Source organism: Amphiura filiformis, chromosome 14 (assembly GCF_039555335.1).
Source record: "Amphiura filiformis chromosome 14, Afil_fr2py, whole genome shotgun sequence".
Lineage (NCBI taxonomy): Eukaryota > Metazoa > Echinodermata > Ophiuroidea > Amphilepidida > Amphiuridae > Amphiura > Amphiura filiformis.
Genome location: NC_092641.1, coordinates 16,454,347 through 16,480,195, shown reverse-complemented (window position 1 = coordinate 16,480,195; position 25,849 = coordinate 16,454,347). Strand labels below are relative to the sequence as shown.

At 35.7% G+C, this 25,849-nt stretch overlaps 2 protein-coding genes across 2 annotated transcripts; both read left to right on the top strand.

The window, feature by feature from the left end:
* Nucleotides 1-6,895: 6,895 nt before the first annotated feature.
* On the top strand, nucleotides 6,896-12,104 carry LOC140169772 (ubiquitin-ribosomal protein eL40 fusion protein). Its single transcript, XM_072193077.1, has 4 exons — nucleotides 6,896-7,041; nucleotides 9,983-10,069; nucleotides 11,143-11,245; nucleotides 11,756-12,104. The coding sequence occupies exons 1-4, from the start codon at nucleotides 6,939-6,941 to the stop codon at nucleotides 11,847-11,849; spliced, it is 387 nt and encodes a 128-aa protein (XP_072049178.1). The 5' UTR covers nucleotides 6,896-6,938; the 3' UTR covers nucleotides 11,850-12,104.
* A 7,581-nt stretch (nucleotides 12,105-19,685) lies between these two features.
* Nucleotides 19,686-25,605, top strand: LOC140169771 (uncharacterized). Its single transcript, XM_072193076.1, has 2 exons — nucleotides 19,686-19,794; nucleotides 23,265-25,605. Exons 1-2 carry the CDS (start codon nucleotides 19,756-19,758, stop codon nucleotides 24,990-24,992), a joined length of 1,767 nt encoding a protein of 588 aa, XP_072049177.1. The 5' UTR covers nucleotides 19,686-19,755; the 3' UTR covers nucleotides 24,993-25,605.
* Nucleotides 25,606-25,849: the final 244 nt, after the last annotated feature.

The following is a 25,849-nucleotide window of genomic DNA, read 5'->3' as shown; positions in this document are numbered from 1 at the left end:
TGTTTTAATCATTTTGAACTCTTTATGATTGGTTTAGTCTATGAAATGCAAACTTTTATGTGCAAAACTACCTGTTTTCATATTAAACACTGTAGTAAGCAATGCAGATGTCTTCAAAATCTAAAATTTGCCCTAAATTTTTAATTACTTATCCTATCATAGTCAAAGTTTACATTTTCTGAGAGGAAATTTGATGAGGAATCTAAACATGGACTTGCTTTTTTTGTATGGGCTAGGGGTAAAATGTTTCAGTTCAAAATATGTTGAATTGTAAAAAAATTTGAACATATTTTGGGACACCCTGTATTCGAGATTACCAAACAGCTGTGATTTTTTTTTTTTTTCTTCCAAAATCAGTGGGCTCCCCCTAACCTCTAACCAAATCAATGTTGTTTACTTTCAGTTTATAACTGCAAGTTAGTAATAAGCAATGCATTAAGTGACCCATTTTTTATTTGGATTTTTTTTATTCCACCCTGTATAACTTCAAGGTCACCCTGTACAATGAGTTGAAATGTGTATATTTAAATTGCTTATGCCTTCAGCTTTCCAAAAATGTATACTTTTGCTAGTTCAGGGTTGATAGTTGTGGAGATATTCTAATTTGAAACTTGATTGGTGTAAAAATTCATAATATTTGTGATGTAACGCTAAGGGTGGCGAGTTCAAAACACGTGGCCAAAAGTATTAATTTAGTCCATGGTCTGAAGGAAAAGATCGCCAACAAATATATAAAGGGTACAATTACACAAAACAGCTTTCCATAGACTTTACAGTTTGCAAAATAGGGGGCACGTTTTAGCGTTTTAGGCCATAGTCATGAGTCAAGTTATGTCCAACTTTAAAATATATATATACTGAGCTCAAAAAGAAACTTATAATTTTTTACAACTTGTGAATCACAAGGTCATATCTTAAAATACTGTCAATCAAAATGAACCAAAATTACACACAGGATTGCCTTAATACTCTACTCAAAACACATGTCCAGCGCTCGAAATAAGGCGCGTCCTTGCGTCAAATACCCGTGAAATTAGGCGCGGACCCGCAAATTTCCTGCGGTACGGGTCCGCGTGACCCGTAAAAATTAAGGCTGGCATTTTCGGTCGGGTAAACGGGTACCCGCCCGAGATTACATTACCAGGTAGGAAATACCCTCCCGGGTACCGAAATTCAAAAAAAAAAAAAAAAAAATTTTTTTTTTTTTTAAGTTTTTATTTTTTCGGTTTTGTAGTGTCCCTGGACCTAGACCTAAATGCTAGGATCATTCATGGTTGACCTAAAAAAAAAAAAAAAAAAAAAAAAATTCAAGATATATTTTGTTATTTTAATATGAAAATTGATAATTTGTATTCATGTCATAGTCTATTAATGATTTCAAAATGCATTCAAATTCAATACATTTTGAAATCATTAATAGACTATGACATGAATACAAATTATCAATTTTCATATAAAAATAACAAAATATCTTGAAATTTTTTTTTTTTTTTTTTTTTTTTTAGGTCAACCATGAATGATCCTGGCATTTATAGTCAGGGAGTGAAGGCAGTTTAGGTAGAATTAATTCCTCAATCGACGATTTTTGTATCAATGGATGCAGAGTATATTGTAGTATTGTATAACAAAAATCGACTAAAATCTACTTTGGGCAATTTTTTTTATAACCCCACGACAGTCGCACATATTCTAACTTTGGGCAAGTTTAATTCCGAGACGTGAAATCAAAATACAATTGCGGCGTGGTCGCACTTAGCTATCGCGACGGCATTACGCGCTGACACATGAGCGACAAATTTTGCGTATAGTGCGCATACACCGTTTACCGCGCTGACTCACATTTTATTTATTATCCTTCCGCTGACACCCGGTTTGCAGCATAGTAAAGTTGATTGCAAATTATACCACTCACCTGTTTACGTTTGTTTTACCAACGAAATGCGTTTGTTAGTTGGAATCTTCAGCATATTAGCTTACAAGATTATTTCAAAGGTATGTATACAACAGTATGTATTATTAGTCTAAATAATTATAGGCCTATTTAATTAATTATGCACCTGGAATTAAATATTAATCATTGATAATTTTAGATGCGTAGCCTATAGACGGTTCAAAATTGATAAGCTTTTAAAGACCCACAATTGTAATAAATAAGGCCAAGTAGGCCTATTGCTCAAATCCGAGTTTTTAAAACAACAAAGAGGAAAAGTTGCTTTTTATTTCTTATTTTGATCGCAAAAATCGGTGCAAATGCAAATAAACTTATTATACGCTGTTTCAGCGTATATGTCTGTAAAAAAGGAAGAGGGTTTAGTTATTTTGTTGTTCTGAGAAGTAGGCTCCCGGGGGTAGGCTACAAAACCTTCCAAAAGTGTTCATTGCAAGACCTAAAGAAACATCACAACTGAATTTCAAAATAATAAGCTTAGACTAAAATTGAAAAAATCTCAAAAAAAGGAATCGGGCTGAGGCGAGAAACACTACAATAGGCCTACCGATAGGCCTGTGTATATTTAACCTACAAATTAAACAGTAAACCTGCATTGGGTCTATTTCAAACCATGTAGCAAGAACACGTACAAAATATGACAGCTATATAGTGTGTTTTAGATGTACCGTATTTATTTATTTCTTACAGTGGATTTTGTGAAAACAAATAGGCAAGGTTTACATAGGCCTATTAAAAATACTATTTAAATATTTACATAAAAGTTACAGCTATAGGCGCTAGGCCTGTACTGTACTGTTGTAACAAATCAACAACCGACTTTATAATATTATATTATAATATATAATTTTGAGATTTACAAACTTAGAAAAACGTACAAAAATGGGATAACAGACATCTTTCACCACTTCCAACAATATAAATAATGTAGGCCTATTTCAGTTGACGTGGTCATGCTGGTTGATGGCTTCTTCAGAACTTCTTATATAGGGCCTACAGTTTGAATTTACAATTGGCCCTATATACATTTTGAATTTACAATTGGCCCTATATACATTTTGAATTTACAATTGGCCCTATATACATTTTGAATTTACAATTGGCCTATTAAATTTACAATTTATAATAGCCCTATACACATCTTGAATTAACAATTGGCCCTATATACATTTTGAATTTCCAATTGGGCATATATATACATTTTGAATTTCCAATTGGGCATATATATACATTTTGAATTTACAATTGGCCCTATATACATTTTAAATTTACAATTGGCCCTATATACATTTTGAATTTACAATTGGCCCTATATACATTTTAAATTTACAATTGGCCCTATATACATTTTGAATTTACAATTGGCCCTATATACATTTTGAATTTACAACTGGCCCTATATACACTTTGAATTTACAATTGGCCCTATATACATTTTGAATTTACAACTGGCCCTATATACATTTTAAATTTACAATTGGCCCTATATACATTTTAAATTTACAGTTGATTTTGCAGCACGGGAACAACGATGTATACATACTCTCACAATCGTCAGCAGGGCCTTTTAGAAAAGTAGTCTAAATACTGCATGCAAATCCACGCCTAGTTTTTCAAATCATCTGCAACCGCCAATTCTATCATAAAGAAAAGCGGAATAGAGGTCCTAATTATGATAGGCCTACTAGGCCTATAATAATCCCAGCAAACACAAAACGTTTTCGATATTATTCGCAAAAGGTTAGAAAAGGTTTATATAAAGCATACACTAGAAAAGGTAGGCGTATAAATCGTGTTCATAACCAATGGCGGCACCAGAAGAATCTGGTGTAGGCTATAGGCCTATATACTTTAAGATCTTTTTTCAAAGTCAGATAGGCCTACATTTTGTCTCTGGAAAGAAATATAATTACATTATGGCGGGCGTTCCTCCAGCTGTTAAGTTTGTTTTTGTTTAGACCCTAATCGTATGCACAAACAAGTTAGACCAGGTCTAAAGTTAGACCTGGTCTAAAGTGGAATTTAGTTCCATCAGGAATGGCCCTTTAGCTCGTATTTCTTTCCCCAAGGCGTGAGTAGAAATCACTTATGTCTTATCACGGTAAAATACCTGGCAATTGTATTGGCAACAGTATACCGTTAAAATTACTGTTTTACATTTAAACACAATATATTGGGACAATACGGCTGTTTACCCGGGCTGTTTACTACCGTATTTAAAAATCGAAGATGCAACACTTTACACACCCACCCACCCTAAAAAAATTTAAACTACTAGTCTAAACGGTACTAACATGCCTATTTTTAGTGAAATAGTATTTCATTTTTACGGTAAATAACGTAAAGTTTACGGGAAAGTCCCGAAAAATAACGGTAATATTTTAGTGTATAGGCCTACATACTGTTATCATTATACTAAACAACGAATGCGTGGTTACGTGACGTTTTAGGACCGTTTTATTCTTAGTTACGATATTAAAAGAATAACTAAAAGTAATTAAAAGTTTTTACCTTTTATGGAACTCCCGTCATTTAAGGGCACACTACATGTATAACAGGTGACAATCACAGGGCAATTATAGCGGAAATCAATGCAAGCCGTCAATGAATTACACGTCAATCAATTAGTCACCGACTTTTGTGTGTTGTGTGCGTGACGCTGTGGTTTAAATTCGGTTTTACGCAGTGACGCATAGCCAATACGCTCACTTATAGCTCGCACGCGCATATACAAAAGCGATAAGCGCGACGCATTGACCATGTTTGCGAAAATGCGGCTTACAGTCGGGAGCGTTAAGTGATTTGTTCATTTTACTGAAAATAGTGATTTTCAAATGCCTGTAGATTTTTTTTGCCCAGGGTGGATTTTGGCCGATTTTGGATATGTGATTGAATATTTAAAGCCACGTCTACCAGTACAAAATTTGTCGATTGAGGAATTAATTCCAGCAGACACCCTATCTGGGGCTCTCACTCCCTGACTATTAGGTCTAGGTCCAGAGACACTACAAAACCGAAAAATTAAAAAACTTAAAAAAAAAAAAAAATAAAAAAATTTTTTTTTTTTTTTTTATTCAGGTACCCGGTTACCCGCCCGAAAATTGCGTGGCGGTACCGGGTACAAAATTACCCGAAAATGCCAGGCCTAGTAAAAATTGAACTTGGCAAATGTAGCAGAAAATACTAGTTTTGTTGTTCCACTGGAAAATCTGGTTCACATAATACGTCCGACTCACTGAGTACACTTTCATTTAAGTTTCCCATCAAGTTTCCAACCCGGATATTCAATTTTGTACAATCTACATACCGTGATCGCCGAAGCTAGTTCTCTCTCTTGAAATTTCAAAGGCAAGGGTCCGGTCGGACCCTTGAAAATTGGTGCGGACCCTTGAAATTTCAAAAGTAAGGGTCCGGAGGACCCTTGGATTTTTCTTCTTATTTCGAGGCCTGCACATGTCAGTAACCAAGCAGTTGTCCAACTGACACAACAGCAAAATGCACTGTCATGGGATAGCTTCCTAGACCTTCACTTTCACAGCCCAATATTTGGCACCCAGGACAAAAAATCTGTGCGATTGCACACAACATCCTTGCACAGATGATAAAACGGTGCTGCTCTCTGCTTTTCATACACTTTTTTCATGAAACATGGCTGGGCTGTGAATGTGGTCCAGGAAGCTGGCCCATGTCAGTGCATTTTGCTGTTGTGTCAGTTGGATAACTGCTTGGTTACTGACATGTGTTAAGAGTAGAGTATTGAAGTAAATCTGTGTGTAATTTTGGTTCAATTTGATGGACAGGATTTCAAGATATGACCTTGTGAAAAATTAATAAGTTTCTTTTTGAGCTCAGTTTATTTACCGTATTAACCGTATTGTTTGTAATAAACACTTCACACACAGGGGGATTTAGTGATACCGGGTATTCATGAACCCTTGAAGAGGCGAAAACATAGTTTTTAGGTCTTGAAAAGGATTTTTTTGACAACCGGAACAGTTTTGACGGGTCTTTTGTCTCGAGAAATCTAACCAAGAATTTGCTCAACATTCTAGGCAAGAGACCATTGCAGTCAAAATCTAGTCGGATTCGCTGAAGCATTAAAGTTCAGAAGTAAACGCAACCGATCACGACAGGCGAGCGCGATTGCATCAAAAATGTTGCTAAAATAAATAAATTATACTTCAGCAAAATTTTAGACTGTCCAAAATAGGACAATCTTGCTCAAAAGATACACTTGACTTATCGAAAGAACTTCCTTCCAAATTTCAACATTAACAGAATAAATTGCATCGTGTCCGATAGTTGACCCAAAAATCTTCAGGGGTAATTAAAACAGTGTTTGATGAGATACTTGTCGCACCGAATTGAGATAGCTATGAATACGACCTTCACACACATTTACACTGTAACTCAGAATACAATTTTCCAAGTTTACGGCTCATTCGTAATGTCCACTCACATATCGCGCTTCGCTATAGTTTTCAGCACAGAACCAATTTGGTGCAGTTTATGGGGTAGGGCTTAGATACGGAAAAGGAGAAAATTGGTTAATTGAATCGCGTCATCATCGCATCAGCACCTCATTCGCTGGCCAAGCTGTAATGCATGACCTAGTTCTTTTTACGCGATAAAGAGACGGAGCAGACGGACATCGCTGAACTAATTTGCTGAATGTATAGTATGTTCATGTGGTACCTCCTCTGCATTAAACGGTTAAAGCAGGGGTCAGCAAATAGCGGCGCATGTGGCAGTATTGTATTCAATTTATGATTGCAGACATACACAGGTGATGAGTTTAACCCTTGCTATGGTAGTTAATCTGATTATTACATCACTTCTATGGTGAATATAATGAGGGCATCCTAGTGTAACATCTACAGATGATGCATATTTTTGTGTTGACCAAATGTTGGGACGTTTCTTCACTTTCTTATCTCTTAATATATTTTTTTTGTTTAATATTGTTCTAGTGCACATCTGAGAATAGAAGATGCAGATCTTTGTGAAGACCCTTACGGGGAAGACCATCACCCTTGAGGTGGAACCTTCTGATACCATTGAAAATGTCAAGGCTAAGATCCAAGACAAAGAGGGTAAGTACATGCACATGCAGGATAGATTAGACTAAGTAGCAGGAACATTTGTGCACAGGAACCACTGATGTTAATAATAGCATCAGTAGTTCCTTTGCACAAAGTTCCTGCTACTGGATATGTGTCTTTTTTCCTTCTTTTGTTTTGCGCAATTTAGCCAATTTGTAACTGTTTCAGGTACGGTATATGAAGAAGGAAGGCCCATGCTGAAGGGTCATTCCATGCCAAATCAACAAATTTGCTGAAAATCTTGGCAGGTCAGCGCCTCGGATTTTGATGAAAATCATTCGTAGCATACCAATATAGGTATAATGAACACATGGAAAAATTAATGCTGAACTCCCAAGCGGCTAAATGGAGATAAGGCTTGTCGAAATTTGACCCAGACCCCCTCCCCCTTATTGTTCTTGTGAGTTGCGTCGTTGAATTAGTTACATTTTGGGGCATTCATATTTTTACTTGGAGATACTCTAATCTCTCTTTGAGCTTATAAGCTGCAACATGCTACCTGGGGCGACTTTCACCCAGAGAAGCAGAATCTGGCCTCGGAAACATCAAAATTTCATTTGCTTGATTTCTAAAGACAAAATATGAGTGTCCCAAAATGCGACTAATTCAACGACACAACACGCGAGAGCAAAAAGGGGTGTCTGGGTCAAATTTTGACAAGCCATATATCACCAAAACTGCTTGAAGGTGAGCATTATTTTTTTCCACATGTTCATTTTACCCATAGGGTCGCATGTCATGAATTGGTCATCTTTTGTGTAACATATTGTTTTATGATAAAAATATCACCAATCTTGATTCACTTCAACACAACTTTTAATGAATACATTTTAGACCATTAAAAGTATACATTTCTGGAAAGCTTATATTACAAGGATGCCAAATCAACAAAGTATAATATCATAATACAGGGTGGGTAAGAAATATACAGGGTGGAACATCAACAAAATTAGCATCTTTCGGGTCATGGTAAACCCCATAGTTTCTTTTTCTGAAAGCTATGTAGCTCAAAATAAATATGGATTCAGAAAGACATTGCATGGGCCCTTCCAACAAATTAGGAAGAAAGAGTTTGGTATCCCTTGCGTAAAACATACAGGGTGGTCAAAAATTGAAAAAATAATTTTACAATTGAATACCTGAGTGGAAGAAGGGCCCAACTCCATTTTTTTACAAAAATGAGTTAGACCCAGCATTTTATTGCCAGCAGACTGATCTTCCTTGTGTGTGAAGGATGAGCCAAAATCCACTCTCCAAATAGTCTTCCACGTTACACTTAATCATGGTTTTCATGGAAGAAAGGCCCAACTCCATGGAGTTGGGCCCTTCTTCCACATATATAGTGTTAAAGAGGAATTTTGTTCATCCATGAAATCTGCTTTTCACTACAATAAATTTTCTTGCCAACCTATTACATGAGTTCTACTTGTGCAATTAATGGTGATTATCTAATTTCTGTAGCTATTTATAACACAGAACTGGTACTTGTGGTATATTAGTGGAAGAAGGGCCCAACTCCAGCTCAGATAAGACCTGTACCGTTGCCATGGAAACATGATATATAATTTCGAATGTATGTACTATTGTATGTTCATGTATTAAAGGTCCCCTGAAGATAAAAACATTCTGCCTATAAAACTTTTCCAAATATTAAGTTTTTTCTTAATATCTCAAAAACAGTTTTGATGGAGTTGGGCCCTTCTTCCACTCAGGTATTCAATTTGTATGACATTATCAATCAAAACTTTTTTCCTCCATGTCTGGCACTAAAACTAATAGCATAATTGAATTCCTCATCAAATTTCCTTAAAAATATGTGTACTTTTGAATAAGCAGGGTGACTCGGGCAAGAGATAGGCCATTTAGAAATGTCGGAGCATTACGTACACACTTTGTACAGTAACATATAGGGAAAACTGTCTTAATTAGTATTTAATTAGGCAATTAATTAATTACATCTTTTGTTACAGTTGATCTACTCTAAGGTAGATTAACAATCCAGGATGATATATGTGCAATTTGGTGTCCATGCTAGTTGTACTTTTTAAGATACAAAGGTTTGAAGTTTGCCATATTTTCACAATTTTGTGTACAACCCTATGGGGCTCACCCGCCCCAGCTCCTCCATTGACACATCTTACATATTGAAGTATAAATCTCAAAGTAGTTGTCCAATTGACTTGGGTTTTTTTGCATTTGACAAAGAACATAATTATCTACAAAATGACACCAAACTTTCTAAAATAGGTATCATACTTTTAGAATAAACTAAACTTGACGTGGGAAGAAAGCATTTTCATGTTACGGCTCCTCCATTTTTGGGTGACCTATTTGTGACATGCGACCATAGAGGTATACTAGAAATGATTTTGAGCAAATATGAGAGGGTGACCAGCTAACCCATTTGTTGGATAGAATGAATGACTAGTAAACAACAATTTTTACAACATTTCAAATTTCACCTAAAAGCCACAAAAAAAAAAGTAAACAAGTTAATACATGTGTAGCAGTTGTTTGAAAGGCATCAATTGGAAAAATCTTGCCTTTGGAACCGATGAATGGATATCAATAACCTCTGCACCTGTGTGTGTACATGTCATATGTGACACGATCTGGTTCATGGGGGCCAAAGGCGGCAAATTTGAAACTGAGATATAAAGGCAAAAATATGGAGTAAAAAACAAGAAAATACATAACAAAATAGACATACTTTAGAACCAAGTATGCTAGACATTTGGTGTTTTCAGTAAATGATAGACTATAATGTAATAATTGCAGTAACTCAATTTTCAAAAATGCCTGCTTTGGCCCCCATGGACCAGATCATGTCACATATATAACAAACATTTTGATTGGCACACTTGTGTGTGTGATACACGAAGGTTGTGAATTCAGCACCATTCATGTTGTGTGTTTTTATTCTCCCTTACAGGTATTCCCCCAGACCAACAGAGGTTGATCTTCGCTGGAAAACAGCTGGAAGATGGCAGGACACTGTCAGATTACAACATTCAGAAAGGTGAGTACGGTATTATATTACCGGCATATTTGGCAAATCTCCTGCAGATGCAGCTATGGGATGGTTTCTGTCTCATCACCTTTGAATTCACCTCCCACATTCATGCAAGAATTGGCTTGAATGTTTTGGGATCTATTATGGAAAATGCATAGCCAACTACTTTGCTTTCCTCTTTGAAAATAGCGGTTCATGATTAGGCCCTTCGCACTTGATTATTAGTTTCCTGTTTAAGATTTTGAAAAAGGGACGAGGTGACTTTTAATTATTAATTGTTAATTATCTTTTATTTTCTTTATTTAGTTTGAACTATTACAAGCAACTATTGAGCGGGCATTTAATTATTTCACAACAATATTTGATTTTATAAATAAGTGAAGGTGGAGTTGTACTCTTTGTTCATTCATCATTATTGTTGATATTATTAAAGTCAGAAAATGGCAAGTAGAAGTAGTTGAAAGTTATTTTAAAGGAGAAAATTAGAAATAAAAATAAAATAATTAATTATTTTGAGATGTTCAATTTTGGACGCGGGCGGTAAACAGGAAACTAATAATCAAGTGCGAAGGGCCTTATGGAAATACCTACTTAAAAGTTTACATTAAGCAGCATAGCAATTTAAATTCAAGAGTGAAGAGAAATATGCTCGCTTCAAAATCTTGCATACTTTTGCACATGGACAGACTTACATGTAGATTCAGTGAGGAGTCAATAATTGTAAACTAAAAATTGCATAGAACTCAGAGGAGTGAGGAGTCAATAATATTGTAAACTAAAAATTGCATAGAACTCAGAGGGGTGGACAATTTATAACAAATTTTCTGGCTTGCTTGACTAGTGGGCTTGCTAAGTTTTTACGGCAAATGTGACTCTTGGTCATTCTGAGGGAGCCCAAAAATTGGTGTCAAAATTGCCTTTTTTTTTTTTTTTCTTATTTTTAGAGGAGGGTTTCCCCTTGAATCCTCCCGTGGTATGACTGCAAATTCTATTCATATTTTGAAAATAGGCCTACACTAGTAGAAGTTTATCAAGTTTAAAAGCGTCTAATAATTGTTCCTGATATTTTTGTGTTTCAGAATCAACCCTTCACTTGGTGTTGCGTCTCCGTGGTGGAATCATTGAGCCCAGTTTGCGTATGTTGGCACAAAAATACAACTGTGAAAAGATGATCTGTCGCAAGTAAGTGTTAAATGTCAGCAAAGTCTTGATCTGGAATTGGATCTGGATCCCAGAATTTTTGAATCATCAAGAAATATGTGCTGATCACCACTAGCACACTGTATTTCGACCGGGTGGGGGGGAGGGGCACATAAAAAGTATTGTGGGAAGGATATTGACTTAAGTTTAAAAAAACAATAAATTGAAAATAATATCTGCATCAGGTGCCGAAAAACCTACAGGCAAGAGCGACCCATATTTTTAATCATTTTCCTGTACAAAATTTAATGAATGCTAACCCAAATTTCATGAAAAATGATGTTTTTTGGTATTTAAAAAATGGCAAAATATTTACAGATTTTAGTAAATTTTAGGGGTCATTTGCAAAAAACTTAATAAATGAAATATTGACCAACCCTACTTAAAAAAGTCTATCCGCCCGCAGAACAGGTTCTTTTCGTCACTTTATCTCATTTTAATTTTTGGATCCATGTTATTTTTCTAATCTTCTTTGTTTATTTTTCTTTACAGATGCTATGCTCGCCTGCACTCGCGTGCACACAACTGTCGCAAGAAGAAATGTGGACATACCAGCAACCTCAGACCCAAGAAGAAGCTGAAGTAGACTTGTTTAATTCACATGTACTCATCTCTTGTTCTTTTTTACACACTCCTATGGGTATGAACATTATGGCCTATATGGTCTTACAATGTTATTCTCTTCATGAAGTTAGCGATGAAACGAAATCTAACTTATTTGATCTATGACTTTATGAAAATGGAGGCAAGTTTCCGTGTTATAAACTAGCCTATGTGAATATCTAAATTGAGTTTGGAAATGAATAAGAGGTGAATAAATAGCTCTATTATGAAATAATGAGTCTGTGTTCTTGTGTGTTTTGTTGAAGCCACTGAAGTTCGTACAGTGGGCATTGGGTGTTTTTAATTGCTACGATAATTAAAGATAACTATTGATGGATTGCCCTACGAAAAAGGAATAAAAATCAAAACCACTAATCCCTCCAATTATCCCCTGCTGATTCCCAATTATATGAGCTATCAATTGCAACATGGTGTGAAAATTGTGCCTTTCAGAATATACATTATTACAATTTTCTTGTCTATGGTTTATCACTGGGGTGGGCTTGTCCAGCTGGAAGTGATATTGGCCAAAGGGGTTAATTACTAGTAATTGGGCCTGGATGTATATCCTTTTTCATAGATCAAGCCAACTATACATGTAGTTCAAAAAGAGGATTATGTCACATTGAGCAGTGGACGGTGGTGGGAAAATGGTAACATCCCGCTATCTCTAAGGACCGCTATCTCTAAGGTTCGCTATCTCTAAGGTTCGCTATCACTAACGTGTAAAGTCTATGGAGATCCGAATCCCACTATCTCTGATAGAGAAAAGGGTTCGCTATACCTAAAAAAAGGTCCGCTACTTCTAAGGTTCGATATCGCTGATTTCGTATAAGGTTCGCTAGTTCTAAGGTTCGATATCACTTATTTTAAATAAGGTTCGCTATCACTAATTTAAAATAAGGTTCGCTATCACTAATTTTGACAAAGGTCCGCTATCACTAATTAATTGAAGGTACGCTATCTCTAAGGTTTGCTATCACTAACTGCAATAAAGGTCCGCTATACCTAAGGTTCGATATCACTAATTTTGTTTTAAGGTTCGCTATCCCTATTTAATTAAGGATCGCTATCTCTAAGGTTCGCTATCACTAATTTCGATTAAGGTTAGCTATACCTAAGGTTCGTTATCACCAATCTTAAATTCCACTATCTCTAATATTAAACAAGGTCCGCTATCTCTAATTTCAAATAAGGCCCGCTATCTCTAATTTTAAATAAGGACAGCTATAACGAACCTTATTTAAATTAGAGATGGTGAACCTTATTTAAAATTAGAGATAGCGAACCTTATTTTAAATGATAGCGAACCTTAGAGATAGCGAACCTTAGAGATAGCGGACCTTATTTAAAATTAGAGATAGCGAACCTTAGGGATACCGGGATTGTTAAAATTAGAGATAGCAGACCTTATTTTAAATTAAGGTTTTTTTTCAACCCAGGAAAGAGTAGGTTAAAACCCGGGTATGACCCGGGTCAATTGTAGTGTGAACATAAATTCACTGTTTGACCCGCATTACTAGAACGCAACCATTATCACCCCATTTCTATTGTTTCTGTCTGCACTGGGAAAAGAATGATTCAGTTCTTTGGCAATAAAATCAATAAACATGTATTCCTGAGATAAGAAAGTTATTTTCATGCAAACAAATTACTAGTATTATCGAATCAAGAAGTATAACAATTATTTTTGTGAGTTTTTAACCCAAAACAGCTACAAGAAGCAACTAGATCATTTACACAAGGTGGAATTAGAAAATAAAATTAAAAAAATTAACATAATTAGGCCGGGAGCCTGTTATATATACCGGTAATAGTCAATGACAGAATATGTATACGCCTGCATCATCAGTAGGCTTAGGTAAAATAATCAACCCGGGTCAAATTTCTTCATGAGAGTGGCTATATAGTGTGAACAGACATTTTTTGAACCCGGGACCCGGGTACAACCCGGATTAACTCGGGTCCCGGGTAAATAATTCATGTGTGAACATGACCTTAGAGATAGCGAACCCTCAATAAATTAGTGATAGCGGACCTTATTTAAAATTAGAGATAGCGAACCTTATTTAAAATTAGTGATATCGAACCTTAGAAATACGGAACCTTATTAAAAATGAGTGATATCGAACATTAGGTATAGTGGACCTTTTTCGTAATTAGTGATAACGAACCTTAGAGATAGCGGTCCTTAGAGATAGCGAACCGTAACCGGGAAAATATGGGGTGGGTTAACAATTCACAGTTCCAGTCTGGAAAAGATATTTCGGTCTGTTCATTCAGAAGTTCGTGCCCCCCACCCCCCTGCTCGTTCTGAAAACATGGCTGTTCAAACATTCCGAGAGAATTTGACAAAATTCCGAAACCCGACATGTTATAAGTAACAAAAACATTCAAGTGTTCAAAGTAATGAGTTACCTTCACCATCTGAGAAGAAAATATTTGGTACTTTTCATCTCAGTTCAAGTGTAACAAATACCCTACGCATAATACAGGGTGAATAAAAAGTGCATTAAGGATACGATACATGATTTACCGACAAGTGACTCATTTCGGAATGCGATCATGAATTTTGAAGAAAAAAAAGTTTCCACGGGGTTCGTTGGGATTCGAACCAGCGATTCGGTAAAGATAGATTAGCCGTTTTATGCATAAATAGCACGAACGTTTGGGAAAGGTTTCAAACAAATAATAAAGACACTGATGTGGTGATGAAATTGCGTAAGTCGGGAAATATCTGCGTCGCAATGTTTTGTTTTGGTTTTAGGAATTTGACCTTAAAATTTACGACTTCTTGACATTATCATTTGAAATCAACAAAAAATATTTCAACAGTATATGGCCCCATTCTTGCTCTGTTGCACTTGTATATGAAATAGCTTCAACAATGGTTCGCTGCATAATGGTAAAAACAGCCTCGACCTAAAAAAGGACGAGAGGTACCATATTTACGGGTTCAGGCTAAATTTAAAATTGATATAAAACGTTTGTTTTATGATCGATTACAAAAATTAATTTTTGTCATATAAAGAAGTTGTGTCTGGCGTGAATTACACTACAGTTTTTATTCTTAGGGCTCTTTGACTTCTTCAAATAATTTTTTAAATGATAGAGTGAATCCCCTGGCCCTCTATAATTACGCACAAAAGATCGAGTCCCCTTAAGGCAAAGAATCCATATTGATATCAAAACCCAACATGACCAAGTTGAAATGCTCCTGGGGTGGAAAAATTAAATGAATCGGCATTTACTGTTCGATTTTGATGAGTATTATTACTGCAACACACACTTTCAATTTTTGTCCACATGGCGCCTGTATTGGTTTGATCTTGCAGGATTCAGATTTAGAAATATGAAATGACCTTGCTGGTCTTGAAATAGGCCTACTAAACGTTTAGATGTTTTTCAATTTTAACACCTTTGTTTCAAAGATGTTTATTAAGTTTCAATAACAGATTAACAGGATGAAGAAATGTATAGAAGTTGGTGGCGGGTTCTTCAAATGTCATAACGAAATGTGTGCAGATTGAAGAGGAGTTCATTGTGAAATATTCAGTAAGTTCGCTAGGGCACAGAACTGGAAGTAACTTGGATATTTGAGGGGTAAGAAGGGGGAATTTGAGAGACTTCATTTGAAAATAAACATGTGAATTGTGAAAGTCAGTTTTGGATCTGCAGTGGAGTTTTTGTGCGCGCTGTGTGCTCTAATTTAGAATTGCGCATGTGCCGCGTGGAAGGCTCATAAAATAAATCGTTGCATGCGATTCACTGATTTTTTTTCAAACAGATAGTGACTATTGGCCATAGCATTTATATCCAAGATTTATATAAAGTTTCAATAATTCAAATTATAGTTCCAAAATGTATAATTATGGCATCTGCCTTAATATTGCACTCTTTGATCTCACCCTGTATATAGACTGCTTTTATGTATTTGTGGTATTGAGTATGGTACTTAAAGCCATATTATAACATTTGCTGAGGAAGCCTCGCCCTCACTGAATTTTTAAAATTCCTTTTTTACACGATTAAATTGTACTTTATTAAACCAATATACCCTACAAAAATCAAGACTCTAGGTGCTTTAGTTTTGTCAAAATCCGAGACTTTGAATTACGATGGAATTATTAGTCGAACGCATACACGATGTCCATAACACACAGTACGTACACGGCGTGCGGGACGGTGATATACACAACAAAGGGTCGTACCACAACATGACCGAAGGACTGGTATTGGCGACATGTGCGCTGGTAGTAAATTCCAATTTTCTTGCTTTGCCGTAGTTGTACGGCTCAAAAATAAAAGGGGATATATCTGACAGTAAAAGCTAACATTTTATTGCAAAGAAATGCTAATCTATTTTGTTTGAAAATGTTACCGGTATAATATGGCTTTAACTTCCCAATTATTTTAACAGTGGTGTACAGCTTCCCTGTGAGAAGCCTTCCCCACCCCCCACATGCTGGCTGTCCGATATTTAAGAATGTCATGCTTTTGTACTTTGTAGCCCATTGTTGACAATTGACATCAAATTTACCCCCCTTGAAAATTGCCTAAATTGTTTACACAACATACGGAATTAAAAGCTGGGAATTCCTCAAACAAAATTTCGCTTCAAATATTGTGATGAGTGCAAAAGCATTAAAACTTAATCAGAGATGCCAATCTTCCGATTTAAATCGGAATTCCGATTTTTGTATTTTCCAAAAAAATCAGATTTTCTAAAAAAAAAAAAAAAAAAAAAATTTTTTTTTTTTTTTATTTTCAAAAAATATTTTGGCCAAAAAGCAAGTTATAGACCTAAATTACTTGTTATTCAAGGTTGAAACCATAGAAATACTGCTATTTCAAAAAAAAAATTGCCAATTTTATTTTACAAAGTTGGATAAAGTTGTACATTTTGATTACTTTTGCTTCTATTGAACAGTCAGGAACACATTGAATTAATATACATTGCTAGCTGTTCAGTAGAAGTAAAAGTAATGAAATGTACAACTTTATCCAACTTTGTAAAATAAAATTGGCAATTTTTTTTTTTGAAGTAGCAGTATTTCTATGGTTTCAACATTAAATAACAAGTAATTTAGGCATATAACTTGCTTTTTAATAAAAATATTTTTTGAAAATTTAACAAAAAATAGGGTGGGGGTCAAAAATTTGATGAATCATCGTTTTTATATTACGCATTATATATATCCATTTCAGCCATGTAGGCCATGTTATTAGGCCAAACAATACTTTGGAAAATGGTCTCTCATGTACAAAAGTATAGGAAACTGAACATTTAAAACCACTTTTTTTGGGATGAAGGAAGCATTTTTTCAAAAAAGTCTAAAACTGGTTTTTATGTTAAAAATGGCCTTTTGGGGTGCTAATTCTGCTAAAATTGCCTGGGCTTAGGTACCTAATTTGCATATTTTATGGTATAATTTTCAGAAAACAAGCCTTGAAGAATATTACATGTATAATAGATACTGCTATCTGGGCTTGTTTTCTCAAAATAACCTTATTTTTTAATCCATTTGAATGTAATTTTACCCTCAGAAATGGTGTCTCCTGCAGTGTAAAATGTGTAGAAACCCTCTGGCTTAAGCGGGCCCCTGGACCCCCCCGGCCGTGGGGGCGAGACTTCGGTCGCTTCGCTCCCTACGTTCGCAAATTTCAGATTTTTTTTTCATAACCCATTGGCATCTCTGCTTAATACTAAAAAGTATTGCAGAGTGTAAAAAATTAGACGCCAAGCTCATTACTTAATTATGTCTTTCTTGGTTTTTTGAAAAGTTTAACATATTGCATAAAAATAAAAGCTGTTAATGATCCCCATATAGCTATCCAATTTAGGAATCATGTTAAGCTTCTCATAATTCAACCACTGTATCAATGTGAAGGCAAATCATACGTTATACATGTATTCAAATTGTTAATCTTCAGTGAAAGCATCAACAACGAAACACTGTCGGATTGTAAAATAGATAAGAGGACTAATTAATTTAACGAGATACGCAATAAGGGGTGAGCGAGTATGAAAAAATGCCTGCTGATTAAACTTGAAATGAACTTCATTGATGCAAGGCATTATGTAATCGCTCATTTCTGCACAACCAGTCACCTGAATCAAATAAACTATGTGTATGTTGCGCAATAAAACGAGATTCGCGCTGCTTCTTGTTTGATTCCTATGCCTATTTCTCGACTTATGGCCAAATTCATTCCGCCGGTATTTTTTTTCTGGGACACCCTGTATGTGCTTCTGATGTGATCGGAACAGCTCATACGATCACTGTATTACATAATGTCGTGTCAATGTCGTCGTCTTATGTTCATGTTATTTCACTCCAGAAAAGTAATTCAATCCAATTCATTTCTTCACTGCTTACAATAATAGACTAATCATTTCAATTCATGCCCATAACCAAGCCAAATCTTTTTTTTTTATTCCAATTCAATCCCAATGCATTGAAATGAAAATCACCCAAAATTCATTTCAATTAAAATTCAAATTTCAATGCATTGAATCAAAATTTAATAGGGCCTACTCAAAATTATTTCAATTCCAATCCAATATAGGCCTAAGTCTTCATTTTCATTGACATTCCCACAATTATTGAATTCCAATTCATGCCCAAGCCAAATAATATATTCATTTCAATTCCAATTTCCAATGCATTGAAATAAATTAAATTCATATTTCAATACATGGAATTAAATATGTGTCAGTATATTATAGCTCAAGTTTCCAATATGTTCGGTAGCCGGTTTGCCACATGCAGCGATTTACTAGTAGGCCTATAGTTAATTCTTGTACATGGAATATAATATCTGCTTAAAACCGCCACTACCGTAAACGTACTTTCACTATCCTGATTTCGACTTAGTTGCATTAACATGATTAAGGGCTCGTTCACCGACCTTTGCGCAGTATTTTTTGTGGGGCCTGAGAGCACATCAGATCGAATTGCATTATGAATATATCAAATAATTTTGATTTTTTGAAATTCGCGATTTAATACAAATTTTATGGTATATGATTAGAAAGCGATATTTTTTATATTTAACAGTCCTCTAAGTAATTTATTTTAAATCTAATGATATTTACTTAAAGTGTATGTAGCTGGGAGGAAAAGCCGACAATCACTTGAAAATCTAACTTTTCGTGAAAAAAAAAAGATAGGCCTATATATTTTTTCCCAAAAGATCTAAAAAAAATAGGTCTGGGGGAAATGTGTATTCAATACGAAAGGTCAAAAGTTTCAAAATAATGATCGTAATGTTTAATATTCCAATTCCAGTATTGATTTTATAATGTCGGGACTAAATAATTTGAGGCCAATTTTGAAATTCAAGTTGCATTATCATAACCCCAACCTTAAAGGTTAAAAAGCCGGTTGGAAGTAATATTCAGCTATAAAACATGCAATATGTTTCTCTAATATGCTATACCTATATCTTATCCTGGTGTGTATCTCATCAAGCTTCATCAACGATTCAACCAAATTCCGGGTTTCACTGTTAAATTAATGAATGAATTATGTGGTTACTGATGACATTTGATCTGGCGAATTATTGCACCATATACCTTATAACAGCCCCACGTACTTTCACTGTAAAATACCCTATTGCATCAACTTGGGAAGTACCCTATAATGTCGTCTTGAGTAATTCTTGGGCTGGAACTCGACATGAGGTATATAGCGTATCGCAGATGCTTTTAAAACGAATGTGACCGAGCATGCGAAAACATTATCAGTTGTCTTTGACAAGGTACATATTTTTATTTTAGAATTTTTTAAAAATATTAAAAAAGCCTAATCATCATCCCGTTGATTAACAGTACATCCGTGCAGAAACACGCTTGACGCTATATTTCTGATAATCAGTAGGCTACTATGGGTGACAAGACGGTACTGTTACGTGACGAGGAGCGGGTAAGTAGCTCACTGGCATATTTTTGTGTACAATTGTTTTCATTATAATGTTTTGATGAATCCAAATGCGTGAAAATATTGGATCCAAAACATAAATAATAAAAAATTGATGCTTTACGTTAGGCCTACGCTCAATATTTATTAGTCTCGTTATGATTTTAAAATAAGACTCATGAGCTCGACCAATAAAATGGGCTCAATCGATCCAATTATAATTATATCAAACATAATAAAGTCATGATTTAAAGGATATTTCGTGATCCTAGCATCCTCTTTTTATGACATTTTTCAGTACATAGGCCTATCCACGAAAAAAAGCATATTCCCAACATTTCAGTTGATTCCGATATTGCGTTTGCGAGTTATGCATGATTATATGTGTACACTGCTCTATAGACAATACGTTGTAATTTCGTTCTGGTGCACCAGAACGAAATTCAAATTTCACGATATCTTTGCTAAACGAATTAATCTGCAAGAAATTTTTGTACATAAACATTATGTAGCCAGAGGTTTCCAGTGATATAAAAATCTCAACTTTTTTTGAGAAAAGTGGGGGATGAGGCTGTGGATCACGAAATGCCCTTTTAATCTTTAATTTTTTTTGTTAGTAATGCTTCTTTAACATGTTTAAGGTGGTACTTACACCCCATGATAAATTTTGTGACTAATTTTGCATTTTTCTCAAAAATAACTAGGCCTACACCTTGGTAACAAAAGTTATGTATAGGGACATGGAATCTAGTTACCTACCTCGCTGAAATTTCAGTGATTCCAGACAAGTGGTTCATTGTATATGTTCTAGCGGTAGGCCTACCTCTTTTCTTATCATATCGTACATGTACCGCTTTTCTTGAGTCACTGAAATTCCAGTTTAGTAACTGGATTTCTTGCCCCTATAATAATAATAATATATAACTTTTTTTACCAGAGTGTTTATTTTTGAGAAAATGCAAAATAGTCACAAATGTTTCAAGGGTGTAGTCCCAGGGGGGGGGGGACACTTCCATGACAGATATGCATCATGTGCCTCGGGATAGACCCCCTTTTTCAAACTGGCTTGTACCCAATGACCCCCTTTTTTGTGTTATGGTTCTACCTATTACCCAATGACTCCCTTAAAAAAAATTCATATACTCAATGACCCCCTGACCCCCTTTTTCTATTTCCTGTTATACCCAAAGACCCCCCCCCCCAATTTAGGTGGTATTGTGTTCTCCTCCAGAAATAATGAGATTTTTCACATTTCCAAGGTGGCCAAGTTGTTTTTACGCAGTTTGACACTTATTTATGTGTACTTAATGATACTCTTTTGGCAATCCTGTACTCAATGACTCCCATTTTACTTTTTGTTACCCCAATGACCATCCTTTTTTGAAAGTTTCATACCGAATGACCCCATTTTTATTCAGGTTGTGTACTGAATGACCCCATATTTTTGTAATTGTACATTTGACCTGAATGCCACCTACTTTTAACATGGCCGAGGCACATCCCTGCCATTTCAGATAGGGAGTGCCTCCCCCAGGGGTGTAGTACCACTTTAAAGAGGCATTGACACTGTGAATTTCACAAAGTTTGAGCTGGTTTTTCCCCTCATGAATTTCGGTCCATTTATTTTAAAGGCATCTGCGAATACCTCACGTCGTCAGCCCAAGAACTGCTCATGACGACATTATAGGAGCTTATAGGGTATTTCCCAAGTTGATGCAATAAGCATGATAAGGTGTTTTACAGTGAAAGTACGTGGGATTGTTTAAAATGGTGCAATAATGCGCTAGATACTAAATGTAGCAAACTCAATTCATTCATTAATTTGTAGTCCAGTCAATCTAAGCAAATTAGTGGTGTCACCCACCACTAATTGCAACAGAATTTTTTCACTTTTATACATTTTAGAGATGTCCCCTGAACATCATACCAAAAATATACTAAAATATACTTGGTGGAAAGGTAGTTTTTGGCGGGAAAAGGTCATACAGGGGTCAAATTTCAAAATTGCTTTAATCTTTTTAAAAACTATACCAAAGCATTCCTCTAGTCTTAAGGATTCAGAAAAGTATAGTTTGTCATATCTGTGATGTACCATTCTCAAGTTATAAGCAAAAAGGTCAAAGGTCAAATTTTGGGCTCCACGTGGGTCAACTTCGAAAAAATGCTCCGATCTCCTTAAAAATGGTCTCAACACTCCAAAATAAGAATAGTTTGCCATATCTTGGATATTTCGTTACCTAGGTAGCAGGGTAAAAGAGGTCATTGACCATTGAACTCTATTGACCCCGACCTAGTTTTCGATGTTACGCATGTAATTAAACAACCTAAACAGTGCAAATATTCTTTAAATGAATTATGTTTGCAAGCCGAACAATTTGAGACCATTTTGGTTAAAATCAGACAATTACTAGTTTTTTGACCTCTGTTGAACCCAATATTTGACCTTTGACCTTTTCGGTTATAACTCAAGAACCGTACATCACAGATATGGCAAACTATATTTTTTCTGAATCCTTATGACTAGAGGAATAATTTGATATAGTTTTTAAAATGATTGGAGCGATTTTGAAATTTGACCCCTGTATGACCTTTTCCCGCCAAAAACTACATTTCCACCAAGTATATTTTAGTATATCTGACCCCTGCAAAATGTTCCAAAAATGTTCCCCTGGTCATGAGGGTTGTTGTCACTGAGTTTGAGTCCCGGACTCCTTGCGGATGTCCAGAAATGCAATTTTAAGATTTGACCCCAGATGACCTTTGACCGGACCCCTGCAAATGCTCCAAATATGTTCCCTTGGTCATCAAGTTTGTTATCACCGAGTTGTTAACATCTTCATGACCTTTGACCTTACCCCTGCAAAATGTTCCCCTGGTCATGAAATTTGTTATCACTGAGTTTGAGCCTCATATCCCTTATACAGATATCCAGAAAATGAAATTGTAAGATTTGACCCCAGATAACCTTTGACCTGACCCCTGCAAAGTGTTCCAAAATGTTCCCCTGATCATTAAGTTTGTAAGTTTGAGCCCCGTACCCCTTACAGATGTCCAGGAAATTCATTTTTAAAATTTGACCTCTGCATGACCTTTGGCCTGCCCCGTTGAAATTTGTTTTCCTGGTCATGAGATTTGTTGTTGTCACCGAGTTTGAGCGCCATACCCCTTACGATTTTGGCCCTTAATGACCTTTGACGCCATAACTCGTCCAGATGATATCGTAGAGCATCAAAAGAGGTATAAAATTCGCAGGAGAAAGTTGCGCTTTTATACATTAAATAAGTTTTTGCTATATATATTTCAGTTCCCATATATCTGACCATCTATAATCGTTTCGATACTTTCTGGGTTGAGTTTATTTACCTGTAACATTTTTTCCATTTATACCCACCTCCCATATCTTGGTATGCATTTGTAACATTCGATTTACAATAATATCGTATTATACTTGAATTTCTGATAACCTCTTCTTTCAGAAAGTCAACTATGACACTACGCCACGTCAATCACCTGCAGCCATAACCGAACCAAATAGTGAAAGAGGAATCGAACCCGCGCACATCATGTTAATAACAGTCATTGCAAGTTTTGGAATAGCTTTCAGTTTTGCGCCAATTCTGGTCTCATCAGAAACCACTTGCTATGCTAATCTAAATATCCTGCCAAAAATTAGCCACATAGTGTGTTCACTTATTATATCCGTAATTTCCGTTGTGTGTATTGTATGGTACATGAATGAAAAAGTCAAAACTTCTCTTGAGCCATCGACCAAAGCGTTCTTTGCGGAGCAGTTGAAGAAACTACCCGGTCTCATCAAACAGTTTCGACCCATTGTCTATATCTTTAAAAAATGTCCAGCTCTTCTGCAGATTTATGTTTTTGGATTCGGAAGTATTTTGGTATGTATCCTAATCATGGCTGAAAGTAGTGGCGAAAAACCACTGGTATTGGCACAAAATATCATTCGATTCGCTTCACTTGTGATTCAGATCATCTTCTTCACCGTCTTCGTGAGAGTACCAGATGAATGCCCTGATCTTCCATCATGGTGCTCATGGGGTATGCCTGTAATGATAGGAGCGCAGATATGGTTGTGTCTAATTGACATTGCCGAACCTCTCTGGCCCGACAAACAGGATCATTTAGATTTCACAAAACCAGCTTCAGACGATCCAACTGACTTTTTCCTTTTCCTAAAACATTCAGCTGAACCTTACCAAGAAGAGTTTACAACTATTGCGATTAGTATTTTATACAATATATGGACTGAAGTGGGAACCAACAAGATTGGAAAACATATTGACGCTGCCGACAAGAAAGGCACAGTAAGTGTACCAGAACATGCAGAAGAGCGACCGATGTCTCTTAAATGGCATGCTCTCTTTTCGTCAATCTGGGCCCTTTCGTATATTATCATAACTACTATTCTACTCCATACGAACAATCTAAATAAAAGATACACGCAATTTGAACGCGTTACCATATTCCGAAGTGTTCAGACTGTTTATTATGGTATACTTCTAACAGTGGTGGCGATTTATGCTCTTCGGCAAATCAGATTAAATCGGACAGGCGAATCTCCAGAAGCTGACGCAGACAGTCAATGTGTTTTACTTATGACTGCGGTAGTGGTTCTAACATTTTACGCCTTGAGGATTCTCGCAGCGGTTGCTGAGATCAAACATGATAGACACAAGATTACTTCCGCAAACTCGACTGCAATATTTTGTCTCTTTCCTGCTTCAAAAGTTAACACAACAGGTGCGGATGCGTTACTAACAACGAAACAAAATCTATTGATGGATTCAATTCTATTTATATATCCAGTATTTTCTATACTACAAATCTGGACGCAGACACAACTTCTTTTAAAAGCGCAACAAACCCACGTGCAGCACAGATCAGTTCAAATTTCATTAGTATACGTCATCGGATTGAACATCGCTGATTGGATGCAGACGGGTATCGATCTCGGGTTTTATCGCGATAAAAGTGTGACTTACTCAAGTACACCTATATTGGGGGAATTCTTTAATGCAACAGCTGCGGAAGCTATTCGATTAGGGGTGTTCCCATTTATTGTTTTGTATCGATTTCATTCAGCAGTGATAGCGTGGGAACTCATAATACGTGGGTTTGAAAGAAAGGAACATGAACGTAATCCGGAACTGAAAATGCAAATACAAAATGTTCCGATGGTATAAAACCAATGGATGCTTTTACGCGAATTTGGTCGCGTTGATCTGCGCACAAGAACGTTTTCTGGGGGTGCAAAATTGCACCTCCGATGTGCTCTCATGTCCCATAAAAATACTGTACAAATGTGGGTCACCGAGCCCTTAAAATTAAATTCACTTCCAGTGTATTCACTTCCAGTGTTAGTATGTTATGATCTATAATTGTATTTATTTTGTTAATTTCTGTAGTAAAATTATATATCTAAATCATGACGAATTACTGTATACACTATGGGCCCTAATGGTCGCATCCCAATGGCATAGTTCAATAACCTCAATTAAACAATCAGAGTGGAAAAATTGACCTCAAGTTTTAGAGTATTTTTGTACCCAGATTTTCAAAGGTCGTTCAATGAATGTACAAATGTATTGGGGTTAAAGAAATGTGCCTTGATAGATGAGCATGTTGTGGAGCCTAGTGATACAGAATTAAGTATTGCCCTGGAAATTAATTAGGTGTATACACACCCAATGACTTAAATATTTTAGAAGTAGAGGACTATTATTGGTTATTAACGATATTTGTTTATTGTACCAGAACTTATTGTTGCGGTTCAATAATAACAATATTTGAATTTGACTAACCAGCTGAGACTTAGATTTTCCATTATATTATGTTATAGCGAATACCCAGCAAACACAAAACGTTGCACAGAAAACGTTTAAATGTCGGGTTATATAAAGGGATATAAAGGGTATAAAATGATTTGATAATATTCACAAACATTTTTGCAAATTTGCTGCTAAACATGTTATTTAAGTGTTGATAAAAATGTTTTCCAAAATATATTTAACAATATGACTTTTTTTAATGTTGTTGTATT

Excerpts from the sequence above, each read along its gene's own strand:
- LOC140169772 (XM_072193077.1), top strand. The coding sequence starts at position 6,939 with ATGCAGATCTTTGTGAAGACCCTTACGGGGAAGACCATCACCCTTGAG. Across the intron at positions 10,070-11,142 it reads AGATTACAACATTCAGAAAG|AATCAACCCTTCACTTGGTG; the intron begins GTGAGTACGGTA and ends TTTGTGTTTCAG. Across the intron at positions 11,246-11,755 it reads GAAAAGATGATCTGTCGCAA|ATGCTATGCTCGCCTGCACT; the intron begins GTAAGTGTTAAA and ends TTTTCTTTACAG.
- LOC140169771 (XM_072193076.1), top strand. The coding sequence starts at position 19,756 with ATGGGTGACAAGACGGTACTGTTACGTGACGAGGAGCGG. Across the intron at positions 19,795-23,264 it reads TGTTACGTGACGAGGAGCGG|AAAGTCAACTATGACACTAC; the intron begins GTAAGTAGCTCA and ends CTCTTCTTTCAG.